This window comes from Puntigrus tetrazona, chromosome 2 (assembly GCF_018831695.1).
Source record: "Puntigrus tetrazona isolate hp1 chromosome 2, ASM1883169v1, whole genome shotgun sequence".
Lineage (NCBI taxonomy): Eukaryota > Metazoa > Chordata > Actinopteri > Cypriniformes > Cyprinidae > Puntigrus > Puntigrus tetrazona.
Genome location: NC_056700.1, coordinates 14,772,996 through 14,786,843, shown reverse-complemented (window position 1 = coordinate 14,786,843; position 13,848 = coordinate 14,772,996). Strand labels below are relative to the sequence as shown.

Sequence of the window (13,848 nt, the reverse complement as noted above, 5' to 3'; positions counted from 1 at the left end):
GTTTTTTTTTTTTTGTTTAAATTGTTTAATTAAATTATTGACTCCTTATTACGCTGTTTGTTGTGTAATTTGAGGAATAAATTATATTTTACAAGTGTGTCGAATTCACAAAGCATTTCAGTTGCATTTTAATCTGTTCGAAGTCGAACGCTCAAGCAGAGACGTTGTCATGGTAACGGTAATCCAACGTCATTTCCTCTCATTTAAAAACCCCAGAACCATCAGTAGTAGAAGTGTAGCCTGAGGTAAATAAGTGCAAGAGATGACTGTTGCTCCCCCTCACCCTCACCAACAAAACCGAGGTCGACCTCCATACCTCTGAGCGAGACAAAGAGGGAGTTTTTGAAGTGCATTCATAAAAACACCGGGCGCTTGGATGGTATGGCTAAGTCGAACAGCGCGAGTTTTCCTCACACGACACCGAACGGGTCCAGTCGCCATGAGAAGAGTTTGGGTCTCCTGACAGTCAAGTTCGTTACTCTGCTTCAGGAGGCCAAAGATGGAGTGCTCGATCTCAAAGTGGTGGGTTAAAATACATTTACAAGTGACGGAATGAATGAACGAAGAGAACGCGTGAAATTCGACAGGTTGTTCTTTGAGGAGCGTCTGTCAAGAGTTACACAAAGAAACTGTTCGCATCTGAGTGGACTTGCTGTCCTGTGAGGCTTTTAATGTCCGATTAGATGTGTAAGGAAATACGTGGATTGTAGTTAATTAAAAGTGTTAATGTGCGAATAGAAATGGCGTGTTATTGTGGCAGGGGATTTTGAACAGAAACCCGTGGGATTCTCGCACGGCAGGTGTTTGTTACCTGACGCTTGAGGCAGCAGAGGCGTACTGTGAATTCAATGGAGACATTATTCAGTCTGATCACCTGCTATGTTCCGCGCGCGTAGAGCAAAATAAGGCCCTAAACTCTTAACGATAATTAAGGGTTGTTTTTTTTTTTTTTTAAGGTTTTTTTTTCTTTCATCAAATGGTGCTTAACATGCTTTTTTTGGACCATGTCAGTTTATTGTTATCATGTAGTTATTGATGGACTTATATTGAATAATTTTTTTTTTTTTAAATGCAGTAAAATACTACGACCGTTGAATGCAAAACAAATTTTAGTTACAAATATTTATATATTTATTTGCGAGCAGAAATTATTTTTTTTTTTTTATTTATTTTGTAGTGTGGTAGATTTGTGTGGAAACACTTTTATTATTATTATTATTATTATTGATTGTTATTATGATTAAATGTAATTATTAACTAATGATTAAATGTTTTATTAACCTGTTTATTTTTTAGTTATTGATTTATACTTTTTTAAAATGATAAAATTTCATGAAGTAACAGAAAACATGGAAGTTTAGTTTTTATTGCTATTTAGCTTTTATTACTGTATTATTTATTTTTTACTTTTTTTTTATTACTGTATTATTTATTTTTTTACCTTTTATGTTTTTTGTATTCAGTTATTTAAAAATGCCTCTGCTTTAAAAACATAATGGAACACTAAATTGGAATGTGCCACATTTCGTTACTTTCCATTCTATTCCCGTCAGCTGTCATACAAGGACAGATAATGGAGTTATTGTGTGAAATGTGGTACATGAGGTCAGTGTGACCAGTGCTAGCACACCTGCCTGTGCTTATCATCATGACATACTTACTCCATTGCAAACTCTCCTGATAACGGTTGAGGGCTACTGAATTATCCAAACCCATTTTTTCATCTGTATATCAAACCGAGCTATTGTTTGGTACCCTAAACATCCAGTTCCAGTAACATTGCGATTATACTCCCAGGCTGCAGACAGTTTGGCCGTCAAACAGAAGAGGAGAATCTACGACATCACCAATGTTCTTGAAGGCATTGGGCTCATCGAAAAGAAGACCAAAAACACCATTCAGTGGAAGTGAGTACAATATCAGGGACGTTACCAGTGTGCTATCAGATGTTTCCCTAACGTTTTATATGCATATTGTAATGTTGTGCGCATTCTTCTCATGCTTATTGTGATATACTGTACTCTAAAGCATTTGATTTGTCTTCATTAGAGGGGAGAGTTCAGGCTGCCAGCCTCAGGAAGTTCTTGAGCAGGTAGAACTCCTCAAGGCAAATATTGCTGATCTGGAGATCCAAGAGAGAGAACTGGACATGCAGAAAGCGTGTCTGCAACAAAGCATCAAACACCTGAATGAAGAGCCCTCCAGCCGCCGATATCCTTACTGATAGTGTACGAGGCAGAAAAAGTGTTTTTGTTTATTTTCTTATTCTCGTCTGAGATTTTTTCCATTTTTGGTTGGTTCCCCTGGTAATTAACAGTCCCAGAAAAATGCTATTGTCAATGGAGTGCAACTAATTACATGTTGAGGTCTATAACTTGTCCGCCTTTGACTGTTTGAGTGGGCCCAGTCCAGTTTTTCCAGTCTCTAGTCTATTGCAGGTTCACGCTAGAGTTTCCTAACCCTTACCTCACCAGTTATTCCTCTTTGGATTAAAGTGGCTTAAGCAGAGTTCAGCCTTTTATCTCAAACCTTACAATGTCATGCAACAGAGCCTCTTAAGGGAACGTGTTGATGGGGGAAAAAGAGATTTTAGGGATATCAAACCTTTTGCTTTGTTTTGAAATAATATTGCCTTCCCTTGAGAAAATGTGTCTGCTTGACACAACAGCATTGGGGGGAAAAAAACTACCTCGAATTTTCTTGCAAAGATTTTTGGTAGTACACAAAAGCAATGAATTACAATTTTCTTCATCTCGTGTTTTAATGCTTTTTCATAAAAAAAAAAAAAAGAAAAAAAGCATTCAACCGAGAAACTTTGCTACAATTGCAAAACCATCAGCTCTCACCTATTTTTATCAATTCACATTTTGTGTTTTTGCAAATGAGTGCATGTTTCTCAGGAGAATGCAAATGCACTGAATCTCATATTTTAATGTTTTGCTTGCTCTTAAACAATATTGCATTCCCCTAAAAACTGCTTGTAAAAAGCACTGGAATATTTGATTTCCTCCCACGTTATGTATATTGCCTCTTGTATATTTTCACATATAAATGCACCCACGATAGAAAGGATTAAAGAGATTTTATCATCACTTAGTGGTATATGTTCCTTAGCATTGTTTACATACAGCTACGTGACACATGAGGACATATGTGATGCATTCAATGGAGATACCCTTTTAGCTGTCATGGCACCATCAGGAACACAACTGGAGGTCCCAGTGCCTGAGATGGTACGTTACACTAAGCTACAGTTTGTTCACTTTTCATCCTTGAGAATTTTTTTTTAAGTGTTCAATTGCTTTTGTTTGCATTTTTGGTGGCTTATAATCTCCATGCCCTTTTTTGCCCTTTATTTTGTTGTTGATTCAGGGCCACAATGGTCAGAAAAAGTACCAACTGAACTTGCGAAGTCACTCGGCTCCCATCCAGGTGATGCTGATAAACAGAGAGACAAGCTGCTCCAAGCCTGTCGTTGTCCCTGTCCCCCCTGTAGATGACATTTCTGCCATGCCGACTCCTCCTAGTACTCCAGCAGGGGTGCAGAGGTTCCCCATTTCTTCAGCAGAGCTTAGTGACCTAAAGTGTGGGCCACTTAAAAGCCCCGCTGCAGAGCACCAACTCACACCGTCCTCCACGTCCCCCGACATGCACATGGGTACTGCTTATATTTGTACTGACCCCTGGCATTACTGTGTGATTTGATATTTGTCATTTATTCTCTCTGTATATTAAAATAGGATAGGAAAAATGACATGCATCATCCTTAAAAAAAGTTAATAAATGTGTGTATGTGTAATATATTTTTATATAATTTGTTTTTTCCTCTTCTCTCCTTTTTGTTCTTTTTTTTTTAAGAATGCAACTCTGAGTCTCCTGTCAGTCAGTGTTTGTTGATGCAGGGGTCTCTAGCTGCTCCTGAAGAACAGCAGAGGGAGATGGGGGGTCAGGATCTGCAGTCCATGCTGGAAGAAATGAGGGATGAGAGAGAAGGTCACATGGGTTCCATTATTATAACAATATTTGATTTTTTCCAAGGCAGCTATAAAATTTATAAAACATTTATAAAAATGTTTTTAACCATTTACACTTGGCTTTTCTTCTTCGTCCAGGTGTTTCTAACCTCATTGATGAATTGATGTCTTCAGATGGTAAGTTCTTAATTGTTTTCCAGTCATTTATTTGCATCTGTGTTGACCTTCTGCACAGCCCCCTTGTGGTCACACAGAACAGCATCTTTTGGTTATTTGTTCTGACTTGAAGCAGTTTACTGCCGTCCTTATCGCTTAATCACATAGCTAGCAGTGCAGATAAATCTTTTTAATGTCCTGACCAGAAGATGGGTTCCAACAGCTGAGTGATGGTTCCTCTCAAGGTTTTGTTCTCCTATGCATGCCAGATTTTCCTAAGCACTTTTGTCTCCGGCTAATGTTTTATGACATGATGCATGTTATGCAACCTTGTTATGAGTTCATGTGTTGTAAAAGGTGTGAAAGTAAAATTTGGAATTAATTCTGGACTATAAGCCGCTACTTTTTTCATAGGTTTTGAACCATGCGGCTCATACAAAGGTGCGGCTATTCTGCAGATTTTTTCCCACCGCTAGGGGCGCTCTAACCGGAATTAGAATCAAAACTAAGACAAAATAAATGCAAAGAAGAATACGCTAGTTCAAGAAGAATACGCTAGTTCCTCTTTAGCAGATATAAGTCGGTAGAAGCGGATAGAAGGACGACAAATTACCAATCCTGTCAAACTCTATCTTTTCAAATCCTCACCCCTTCATCATGGAACCCACACGAAGAAGTTCGTATGATGCAAGTTTTAAGTTGAAGGCCATCACTCTCGCTATACAAGAAGGAAACCGCGCTGCTGCTCGGAAGCTTAGCGTCAATGAGTTTTTTAAATAGAGCGGATGCGGCTTGTATGCAGGTGCGCTTTATAGTCCAGAATTTACGGTGTATATATATATGGATCAAGACCTTTAATCAAGGTTGTAGTAAAACCCAAACAATAGGCCTACCAGTTATTGTCTCTTGCTGAACTTTTTTGATCCACCTCAAATGTTGACTTTTTAATGACTGTGAAGACTATTTCTTTAAAAAAAATGTTACTTTCTTTTCATCAAAGAACCCTAAAAAATGTAGTATTGATTTAAAGAGGAAGGGGGGCCTTGGAGTGAAAAAAGGTTGAGCCACTGATTTAAAAGCTATGACAATTTAATTTTTGAGAATTTCTGGTAACACAAATTCACCTTTGGTGTGCATACGTTTTTTTCAAAAACATCTTTTTAGAACCCAATTTTTTTGACAGTATTGTACATTTCTTTAGTTAGTTGGTAAAAGTATATTGGATAAACACAAATCTTTACTCTCTGATTAACTTTTGTATGTTTGACCCCGATAGTTTTCCCCCTGTTAAGACTTTCACCCAACCCCGGTGTGGATTACAATTTCAACCTTGATGACAACGAGGGAGTCTGTGACCTTTTTGATGTGCAGATTCTTAATTATTAAAGCATGATTCATGCCCCCCCCCACTGCCAACGGCTGCATTCCTGCCTCAGCGTCTGCTCCCTGAACCTTGGCTTGCACTCGGTTTCACATTCATTTACATGAAGTCCTTAACAGTGTTGTCCTGTCTGCCCTCAACAGTGACTGATGTTCTGTACAGGAAAGCTAAACCTCTTCCTCCTGTACTTTAGATACTTGTGTGTCTAATGTCTTTTCGTTTGATAGTTACTTGCTTTCAGTTTAGTTACTTAACTCGTTATTAAAGAGTGATGGTGTAATTCATAGAGGTGAATGGAGGGCAGTGGAATGTAATATGAGGAATTAAAACCACCCAAATATGACACACAAAGTACACAAAACATTGTACACTTGTTGGAACATGTGCCTTACGATCATTATTTTCCTCCTTTTTGTGCCATCCCGTCTTATTCTTCACGATACGTTACAAACAGTTCTAACTTCATCTTTTTTTATCACATATTGTGAGCTTGAGCTCTAGAGTTTGATAATATCATTTAACCACACACACACAGACACAGTTTTCAATTGCGTGTTTAACTATTTAATCACAACACTAATTATTTGTATGTTTTGAAGTTCATTGATAGAAACACTGTGACACTCATATGTGTGTATTTATATTGAGTTATTGTTTGTCTTTGTTACTGACTGCCATGTTGGAATATCACGATGCTGTTCATTTTGTTGTGAAAAGCTCATTTTTGTTTTTTGTGTAGAGGCAATCCTACCTAATTTAAGAAGTGGACAGATATAATTTGAACTGTAGTGTTTTTGATTCGGAGGACAGATGTTAAACTGCCTTGGATAATCTTTGTTTATACGTTCCAGATTGTGCCTTACGCAGGTTTTTTTTTCCATTACTGTAAGTAACTTATTTAATCTCTATGTATAGGTTTTCTAATCAAAAGAGCAAAGGTTTTGTTCTGTTGCACTTTTTTAACCAAAGTTTTATATATATATATATATATATATAAAAAAACTCTTGCTGTTGCTCAAGTACTGTGATAATTTTTGTTTTGTGTGGAATTTCGTCTTGGAGAAGAAACCTATTTTCTGTAACACTGCAATATATCTCACATGAAGCATTCTTTTGGGTTGTGTCACAATCTCTCCCTTTCCTTAAGTGGCTCAAGGCTCTGTTTTCACTCTTTTACTGGTAATTTCACATAGGTTTAAATATACTAGGTATCGTGTAACCTTAACAAACCAGAAGGGGGTAGCAAGAACTAACTTTCCTGGAACTGGCTGAGCAAATGATAGTTTTGCAAATTGTTTAACTTATCAATGTGATCAATGCTTCACAATCTTGTACGTGTCCGCTCCTCTCTGATAGATAGTTCATGGTTTTTTAGCACAGGGTTAAATAGCGGTTTAGATTTAGCTCTTTAGATTTAATACCTTTTATATCAGTATGCACAGTCAAAGGTTTGGTCGAAACTAGGTAAACGTTACACATTTTAGAGTTTCTTTGATATTTCAGTTATCCAAGAAACCTGTATTATTCAGTTAACCAAAATGAAAACCCTGCTGTACTGTAGTTTAAAAAACGGTTAGTCAAATCAAACTTGCTTTCAAATGTATTTGCATTCCTCGCTGAAGCATCTTTTGAGAAGCAAAACATCTAGGCTTCTATCAGTATGGCGAAGGTCCGATGGGTTTGATTGGAAATCGTTTGGATACTTCAGATGGTGTTAATACAAATGCCATGTCACCCTTGTGACCCATAGCAATTGGCCAAGATTGCTGCTCTGGTTCTCCTCAAATTCTTCAGAACATATTTGAACATCCTGAACTGATATATTTATGTAGGACTGAAGAGTTAACTGCATGGAATCAATTAAGAATGGAAAAAAACAACAACTGAAAATGTGCGCAATGTATAGGCTTTGATAAAATCAGTGAATATGATATTCTTCTGTATAGAGGAGCATTCTTTTATCATGATGCTCGCTTCATAAGAATTGGCCTCTTTTTTTATGGTGAATAATCGCATTCTTTTTAAATAAAATATTTTTGGGACGAAGAACATGCTTTCTTTATTTTTATTCTGATATTCATCCACAGGACTTTTATTTTCTTTGATTACGTGACCGGAATGATCTATTCTGAATGGTCATTTATGACTAAAGTGGCCTTGCATTCATGTTGGGAATAAGTTTGCACATGCATGACAAAGTCATAAGAAACCCTTCCCGAGTTAGAAGTGAGCTGAATAAACAGCTGGAATATGGCTGGTTTAGACGGCCTTTTTGAAGATCAGCCAACCCACAAAGGCTAGTTCTGCTAGTTTTGTTTTGAGTAGTTTTTTGTCTGTTAGTTTTTCCAGCAGACAGTTGATGGTAAATTGAATTGATTCAATTCAGTGATTTTTTTACATTAAAAACTTTATCTAACAATATGACTCTTTCGAAATGAATATTAGCGTTTATTTGTATAAAATGAGGATGTCGCAACACAAAATTAATTTAGACTAGGAGTGTAAACTATTCTTTATTAATAATTGTGTAGATGTACAGTTAAAATCTTGTTGAATAATATGCGAAAAAAGAAGACAAAAAACATTCGACATTGCCATCTTGCTTCGACAAAAGCTATTTGAAGTCACCAGTAAGTAATTATTGGTGAAGTAGTACTTGAACTCACCATCAGTCCGCTAATAGTCCGGCGGATTTAGTATCACTCCACAGACTTGTTCGCTTTCCGTTACTTTCATACCAAAGACTATAAAAGAGACTTCGTACAAACGCGACTATCGACATTTTGCATCTAGCTTTTGCTTAAATTTTAATTTTGCTCATCTGGTCAAAATGCTGCCTTGTGCCTAAGAAATACATTCCTCCGCTTTTACTTTGTGTATATTTTGTAAAGGGGCAGATGGTGCTCCACAGGCTGGTAAACATCTACTCTAATTTGCTCAAATGGAAAAAGTGCTTGTCTCTTGGGACTGTGAATGAGAATTCAAGGAGATAGCCACTTCCTGTTGCTCTCTGGCACGTGTCAACCTCCTCCCCCTGTCTCCAAAGGCTTTGGCACACTTCAATATATGCTGTCTGAAGGAGGAACCGATGAAAGTGTACAGAACAGGATTTAGACAGCAGTGTGTCAACGCCAGGCTCTCGGTGACCTGAGTAGCCCTGTCCAGCTCTCTACTAACCCTGCAGTGAGTCACAAATGTATACATGATGTCCATGGCCCGGCAGAACTTGACCGCGTTGTATGGCAGCTGTGTGACTACAAAGACACCCACCATCACCAGCAGCACACGGATGGACCTCCACTTCCTCCATCTCCTCTCCTGAGGGAGCTTCAGTAGGGCTCGGCCTACACAGGTGTAGCAGAACAACATCACTATTAAAGGAAGCAAGAAGCCTATTACGACCTCCGCCACTTCCAAACTAGCTTTAGCCTTGTGTGCCATGTCCGATGGGTACATCGCGATGCAGCTTTTTTTATGAGGAAGCTCTCTGACTGTCGAAAACACCAAATCAGGGATGCCGAGGAAAAACGCGACGGTCCAGACCGCGAAACAGAGCTTTCTGCTGTGCTTCTTTTGAAAAGCGCACGTAATGCCTGCGCTTCTGGCTCCTGGACTCAAAGCCAAGTACTGATCCACGCTGATGTGGGCCAGCAGCATCATGCTACAGGTGAAGTTGATGGTGTAGAGGGCAGACACGAGTTTGCAGACGGTGATCCCTAGTTCCCAGCCGTGGATGGCATCGGCAGCCCAGAAGGGCAACGTTAGGAGAAGCAACAGGTCTGCCGCAGCCAGGTGAAGTATAAATGTGTCAGTCATCGTTTTCAGTTGCTTGCAGTACGCATACACAGCCACAACCAGAGCGTTGCCGGCTAAACCAATCACTAGAGATAACACAAAAGCAGCTGGGAGGAAGATCCTCGCGAAGGAACGCACATCGCCCTTCTCGCAGATGGTTTGATAGTCATCATAGCTGAAGTTGGAGCCGTTGTTTTCGTACTCAGGGTAGTCATAATAGTGTTCCTCTGAAGTCTCCATTCTTCTTCTGAATCCCTGAAAGGAAGAAAAACAATGGTTTGTTTAAAAGCTTTTAGATTTTTATATTCAAGGAGACATGGAAATGAAAGTATTCTCAGATTTACACAGAAAGAGTTGATCTGTTTTCTTTCAAAAAAGCAGATTGCGACCAGGCATAATGTTTTATTACCCCAGGCGTGTAACAGCACCTTCATTCCGAACATTCCATCTCCGCTTTTATCGAATGCCTATTTTATGCATGCTTTAATTCACGGGTAAACCGAAAGCAAGAGATTCTTATCAGATACACACTGCAAATCCTTTCCAGATGTAATCCAACATTTGCTTAAACAAGTCGTAAACTTTAAAGTTTCTCTTTAAACACTCACTCTTCCAGTGGAGTGCAATGTTTGTTTGATTCTTTCAAATACATAAAAAGTCACATGAATGCATTACCATGATTTTTTTAAACATTCAAACCTTAAGATCTCATTCCAGTAAAAATGTTTTCACAAATAAAACCGCTTTGATATCATGCTATAAATTATTCAAAGACTATAAATGAGTGTTATTTAAATCATGCTTGAACCCAAACATGTGGTTTTCAGTAATGTGGAACAGTAATTTCGTTATATATATATAACATTTAATCTGATCGGTTAAAAAACTAACATTCCTTTAGTTTCAAATAGCAGATATGCTCATTTTAGTACAGTTCGTGGCAGTTTGTCTTAATGTTCGCATTAGATATAATTGCATGAGTACTGTTCAAGACCTCCCAAAAAGTGTTCTAATTCAGCAGCTAACATCTGGGTCATATTCAACTTCTAACAAAAAAGAAAATAATCTGAAACTGATAATGCCATGTTTTTCTTACCTTTGAAAGACTCTGGGTTTTGCCTGAAGGCAGAGTAGAGTGTTTCTGTCTGCTCTTCCTGTGAGAACAGAGTCTGTTTACTGTGACTCACGCATGCAGAGCTCTGCTCCCACACCTAAACATACTGTGAACATATCCACTTTTAGATGTGGTTCCAGCAGCTGTCCTTAAAGCATTATTTTTTTTAATTATTAGAGAGCACATTACATAAATGTAATACACAACGACAACACATTGATTTGATGCAGAGTTTTTTTTTTTTTTTGAGTATCTATTTATTTAAATAATTTGTGGCCACACTTTCTTTAATTTAAAACTGGTTTATTTTGTGTCATTTTATATATTTAATTTTCTGGTTGATCTGGGTAATTAATTTAAAAAATGCTTCAACTTTGTAACATTTTCACTTCTTACATTGTAGGCTGGATACCCGTGTAAGTGCAAACTGTAGCTTTTGCATGACTGCTTGTGGTTATTTGAGGGGGTTCAGTGTGAATGTGATGCTATTACACACGCGCCTTCTGTGTGTGAAAATGTTTCTTTTTTTTAAATGATAAAATCACAACACAAAAAATCACAAGTGAAACTTGCAGAAAATACTTTTGTGTTATTATCAAGGATTATACAGCTGAGGAAGAAGGGGTGTTGCTTTTCTATTTACTTTAGAGTGCCAGAGTGTTTTGACAAATTGCTGGCACAAAACACAGGCCTAGTATTTTTTATGCCTTTTCAAGTTAACATCTTTTCTGGCACATTAAACTGGCAGAACTACCCAAATACAAAAGAGGAGTGATCGTTATGCAGTTTATATTCCATAATCTGTCAACACATATTTATGCTCGACAGTATCAATGCCTTCCCAAAAAAATGCACTCCAGCCAAAACTTCATAGAAGCGGCTAAACCTAAAACATAAAGTTTGTTTTTCACACAATAAAAGAGGACATTTAAACACGAATGCTTTATTGTAATTAAGAGATAAAGATAAACAGATATCAAACGTTTCGTTTTAACAGAAGCCAAGCCGGTTTAAGCGCTCATCTCTTGTAAATATCGCCCCCTAGTGATGCGAATAAGAATCACACACGGGGGGACTGTTGAGTAAATACATTTTGTTCTCCATACAGTTTAGTACTTAACCAAAATGCACTTGGAAAATAAAAGCCATAAAATGATTATCACAAGCATAACTTGAGCCTGAAACACTCTTTATGAAACGCGGCACATTCCTTTGTTCTTGATTCGGGGAGCCTGCGAGGAAAGAACCCACAATAATGTCTGTTTATTACCATTTTTTTCCTTCATGTTATGTAAATACGTTGCAACATGTTACCTTGTTGGGAAGGAGTCTTGACTTTAGGTCATTTTATTCGGCAAGCCATCCCGCAGTCTATGAGGCAGGCAAACAATGAGATCACAGTAAAGCAAGTCAGTCTATTTTTTAACATGTTTATATGGCACGCTGTCATATACCGGTGAAATGTCGAGGCTTTCTAAAGCGCTGCCACTTCCTGGACGCCTTTTCGGTTTCTTGTTCCTGTTTTCTTGCCTCTTGGTGCGGTGATTTGTCTGAGAAAAGCAAATGATCAGTTCAGTGTAAAGTTAGTCAATATAACATGTAAAGCTTTTTTTGATAATGGTCCACAACATGACATTTTTCTCCATTAACAGTACATACAGGCTATATTTTATTTAATTGACAGAGGATGATGAATACCTTTGGGATGTCTCCCAAAGGAGAGAGACTTCCTGGATGTTTCAGAGTTTGCTTCTGATCAATAAAAAGACACATTTTACTTGGCTATCTCTGCATTATGGAACAATTGCGAGGCAAAGTTGCAAATGATGTTTAAAGCAGATGAAATCTTTGTGTGTTAGTTAGCTGCGACAAGCGGGACCACTGGCATTTTAATGGTTATCAAAGAGAAAGCTTAATTATGGCTTGATTATCATCCAAACCCCGTAGGGGGGTTTATTACATTTTGAAAAAGCTGCAGCGGGGAAAATCATTTCAGAAGATTGCGCAAAGGCACACATCACGTTATTAGATGCGCACTCACAGTTTTTGGTGCAACAGCTTTTTTCTTCTCTGTGGAGACTGTGTGTCGTTGTACTCTGCCCGTCTTGCAAAAGGATTGTTAAAAGATAAATGACTCAAAGTAAGCAGAACTCTAAAATAAACATCCCACATAAACGTCCAGAATATCTGCAAAAGAACTTGCATGGCTTGGATGTCCTGTGCATGTCATTGAAATGATCTCGTGTCAGGTCGGGAGACGACCATTAGCAATATCGCTTATCTTTACAAAATAATTAAGAATGAAATTAAGTTAAGCCACTAGTGCAATTTGCCATTATATTTAGAGAAATCCACGGATAAAGGAAAGATGTTTTGCAAATGCATTCTTACCTCAGTGTGACTGACCTTAGTAAAAAAGTTTATCCCTCACCTCAGACTGATGAAGCTCCGGCTCATCAAAGTTCACTGGCATTTGCATGCTTGTATCTGTTTCAACTTCTTTTTCTCCATGAAGACTTAAGACGAACAGGCTGAGACACAACAGCCCTAGCTGCACACTACCCTTCATCCTGCTGCTTTCTGCAGTCCAAGCGCACTTCATCTGTTCTTTATATTCACATTTAATCACTACCAGATGTCCAAAAAAGGGGCAGTATCACATATACCCTCACAAAAACACTTTGAAAAACACTTGCAGATTTAAACAACAACCCTGCTTATAATGATTTGCTATCTAATACTGAGACACATGACGATTGATTATGACTGATTCGTATGGCTACGGGGCAAAAACAGGCTTCCTATAAGGCTCTTATTATTGCTGTTTTGGTTTTGATATTGATTTAAAACAGATGAAAGTCATTGCATAATACTTTTTTCTCCTGAAAAGGGAGCGAAAAGTGAGCTTGAAAAAAAGTGTTTCTTAGAAAGAGCGAGATGAAATAAAACTAAGGGCACTTTGGCCTTTCTGTTCCATTGTTTCAAACCAGCTGACTAGATCTACATGTGACTAAGCTTAAGTCAGAAAAAAAATACTGGAACATTAAAGTGTAAATTTGCAGATCAGTCACACTAACAGCTCTGGTAGGACAAAAGAAAATGTACTTAAAAAGATAACAGGTAAACTTATTGCAGTGATGGGCCACGTGGTGTCAAGTCTGTGTGGAACTGATTAACATTAGTTTTGTGGGTTAAACAACATAATCCAGCTAAAACCAAGATGAATAGGCTGATATACAATACCTAGCTTCATGGTTTCCACACTACTCTTCATCCTGCTGCTTTCCAGTAGGCCAAGCACACTTCATCTGATATATATTCACATGTAATCACTACCAGATTTCCCAAAAAAAAAAAAAAAAAAAAAAAGTAACAGTAACAGTTCCCCCTGATAAAAACACACTGAAACACACTTGAAAAACACCCCT

The 13,848-nt window shown here is 37.9% G+C and overlaps 3 protein-coding genes across 6 annotated transcripts; 1 reads left to right on the top strand and 2 right to left on the bottom strand.

Moving 5' to 3' along the window:
- The first annotated feature begins 233 nt into the window (after nt 1-233).
- On the top strand, nt 234-7,543 carry e2f5 (E2F transcription factor 5). The gene is made up of 8 exons (XM_043256737.1): nt 234-522; nt 1,798-1,907; nt 2,050-2,211; nt 3,125-3,233; nt 3,373-3,658; nt 3,859-3,993; nt 4,113-4,151; nt 5,407-7,543. The coding sequence occupies exons 1-8, from the start codon at nt 382-384 to the stop codon at nt 5,514-5,516; spliced, it is 1,092 nt and encodes a 363-aa protein (XP_043112672.1). The 5' UTR covers nt 234-381; the 3' UTR covers nt 5,517-7,543.
- On the bottom strand, nt 3,867-10,522 carry ackr4a (atypical chemokine receptor 4a). Of its 3 annotated transcripts, none has more exons than XR_006252462.1 (3): nt 10,403-10,522; nt 8,178-9,561; nt 3,867-3,965 (listed from the first exon to the last, which is right to left on the bottom strand). XR_006252462.1 is itself a non-coding variant. In XM_043256726.1 (2 exons), the coding sequence occupies exon 2, from the start codon at nt 9,544-9,546 to the stop codon at nt 8,449-8,451; it is 1,098 nt and encodes a 365-aa protein (XP_043112661.1). In that variant the 5' UTR covers nt 9,547-9,561; nt 10,403-10,522; the 3' UTR covers nt 8,009-8,448. The 3 variants fall into 3 exon arrangements, 1 of the variants encoding a protein (XP_043112661.1); XR_006252465.1 differs by lacking the exon at nt 3,867-3,965 and adding an exon at nt 4,140-4,213; XM_043256726.1 differs by lacking the exon at nt 3,867-3,965 and having other exon boundaries at nt 8,009-9,561.
- Nucleotides 10,523-11,347: 825 nt separating this feature from the next.
- Nucleotides 11,348-13,020, bottom strand: si:ch211-106h4.12. Of its 2 annotated transcripts, none has more exons than XM_043256760.1 (6): nt 12,852-13,020; nt 12,462-12,524; nt 12,119-12,172; nt 11,875-11,970; nt 11,742-11,791; nt 11,348-11,655 (listed from the first exon to the last, which is right to left on the bottom strand). In XM_043256760.1, the coding sequence occupies exons 1-5, from the start codon at nt 12,987-12,989 to the stop codon at nt 11,768-11,770; spliced, it is 375 nt and encodes a 124-aa protein (XP_043112695.1). In that variant the 5' UTR covers nt 12,990-13,020; the 3' UTR covers nt 11,348-11,655; nt 11,742-11,767. The 2 variants fall into 2 exon arrangements, with proteins under 2 accessions (XP_043112695.1, XP_043112686.1); XM_043256751.1 differs by having other exon boundaries at nt 11,348-11,652; nt 11,735-11,791; nt 12,852-13,019.
- Nucleotides 13,021-13,848: the final 828 nt, after the last annotated feature.

Excerpts from the sequence above, each read along its gene's own strand:
- si:ch211-106h4.12 (XM_043256760.1), bottom strand. The coding sequence starts at position 12,989 with ATGAAGGGTAGTGTGCAGCTAGGGCTGTTGTGTCTCAGCCTGTTCGTC. Across the intron at positions 12,525-12,851 it reads CGGAGCTTCATCAGTCTGAG|ACGGGCAGAGTACAACGACA; the intron begins GTGAGGGATAAA and ends TCCTTTTGCAAG. Across the intron at positions 11,971-12,118 it reads CTTTGGGAGACATCCCAAAG|ACAAATCACCGCACCAAGAG; the intron begins GTATTCATCATC and ends TGCTTTTCTCAG.
- ackr4a (XM_043256726.1), bottom strand. The coding sequence starts at position 9,546 with ATGGAGACTTCAGAGGAACACTATTATGACTACCCTGAGTACGAAAAC.
- e2f5 (XM_043256737.1), top strand. The coding sequence starts at position 382 with ATGGCTAAGTCGAACAGCGCGAGTTTTCCTCACACGACACCGAACGGG. Across the intron at positions 3,234-3,372 it reads AGGTCCCAGTGCCTGAGATG|GGCCACAATGGTCAGAAAAA; the intron begins GTACGTTACACT and ends TTGTTGATTCAG. Across the intron at positions 3,994-4,112 it reads AATGAGGGATGAGAGAGAAG|GTGTTTCTAACCTCATTGAT; the intron begins GTCACATGGGTT and ends TTCTTCGTCCAG.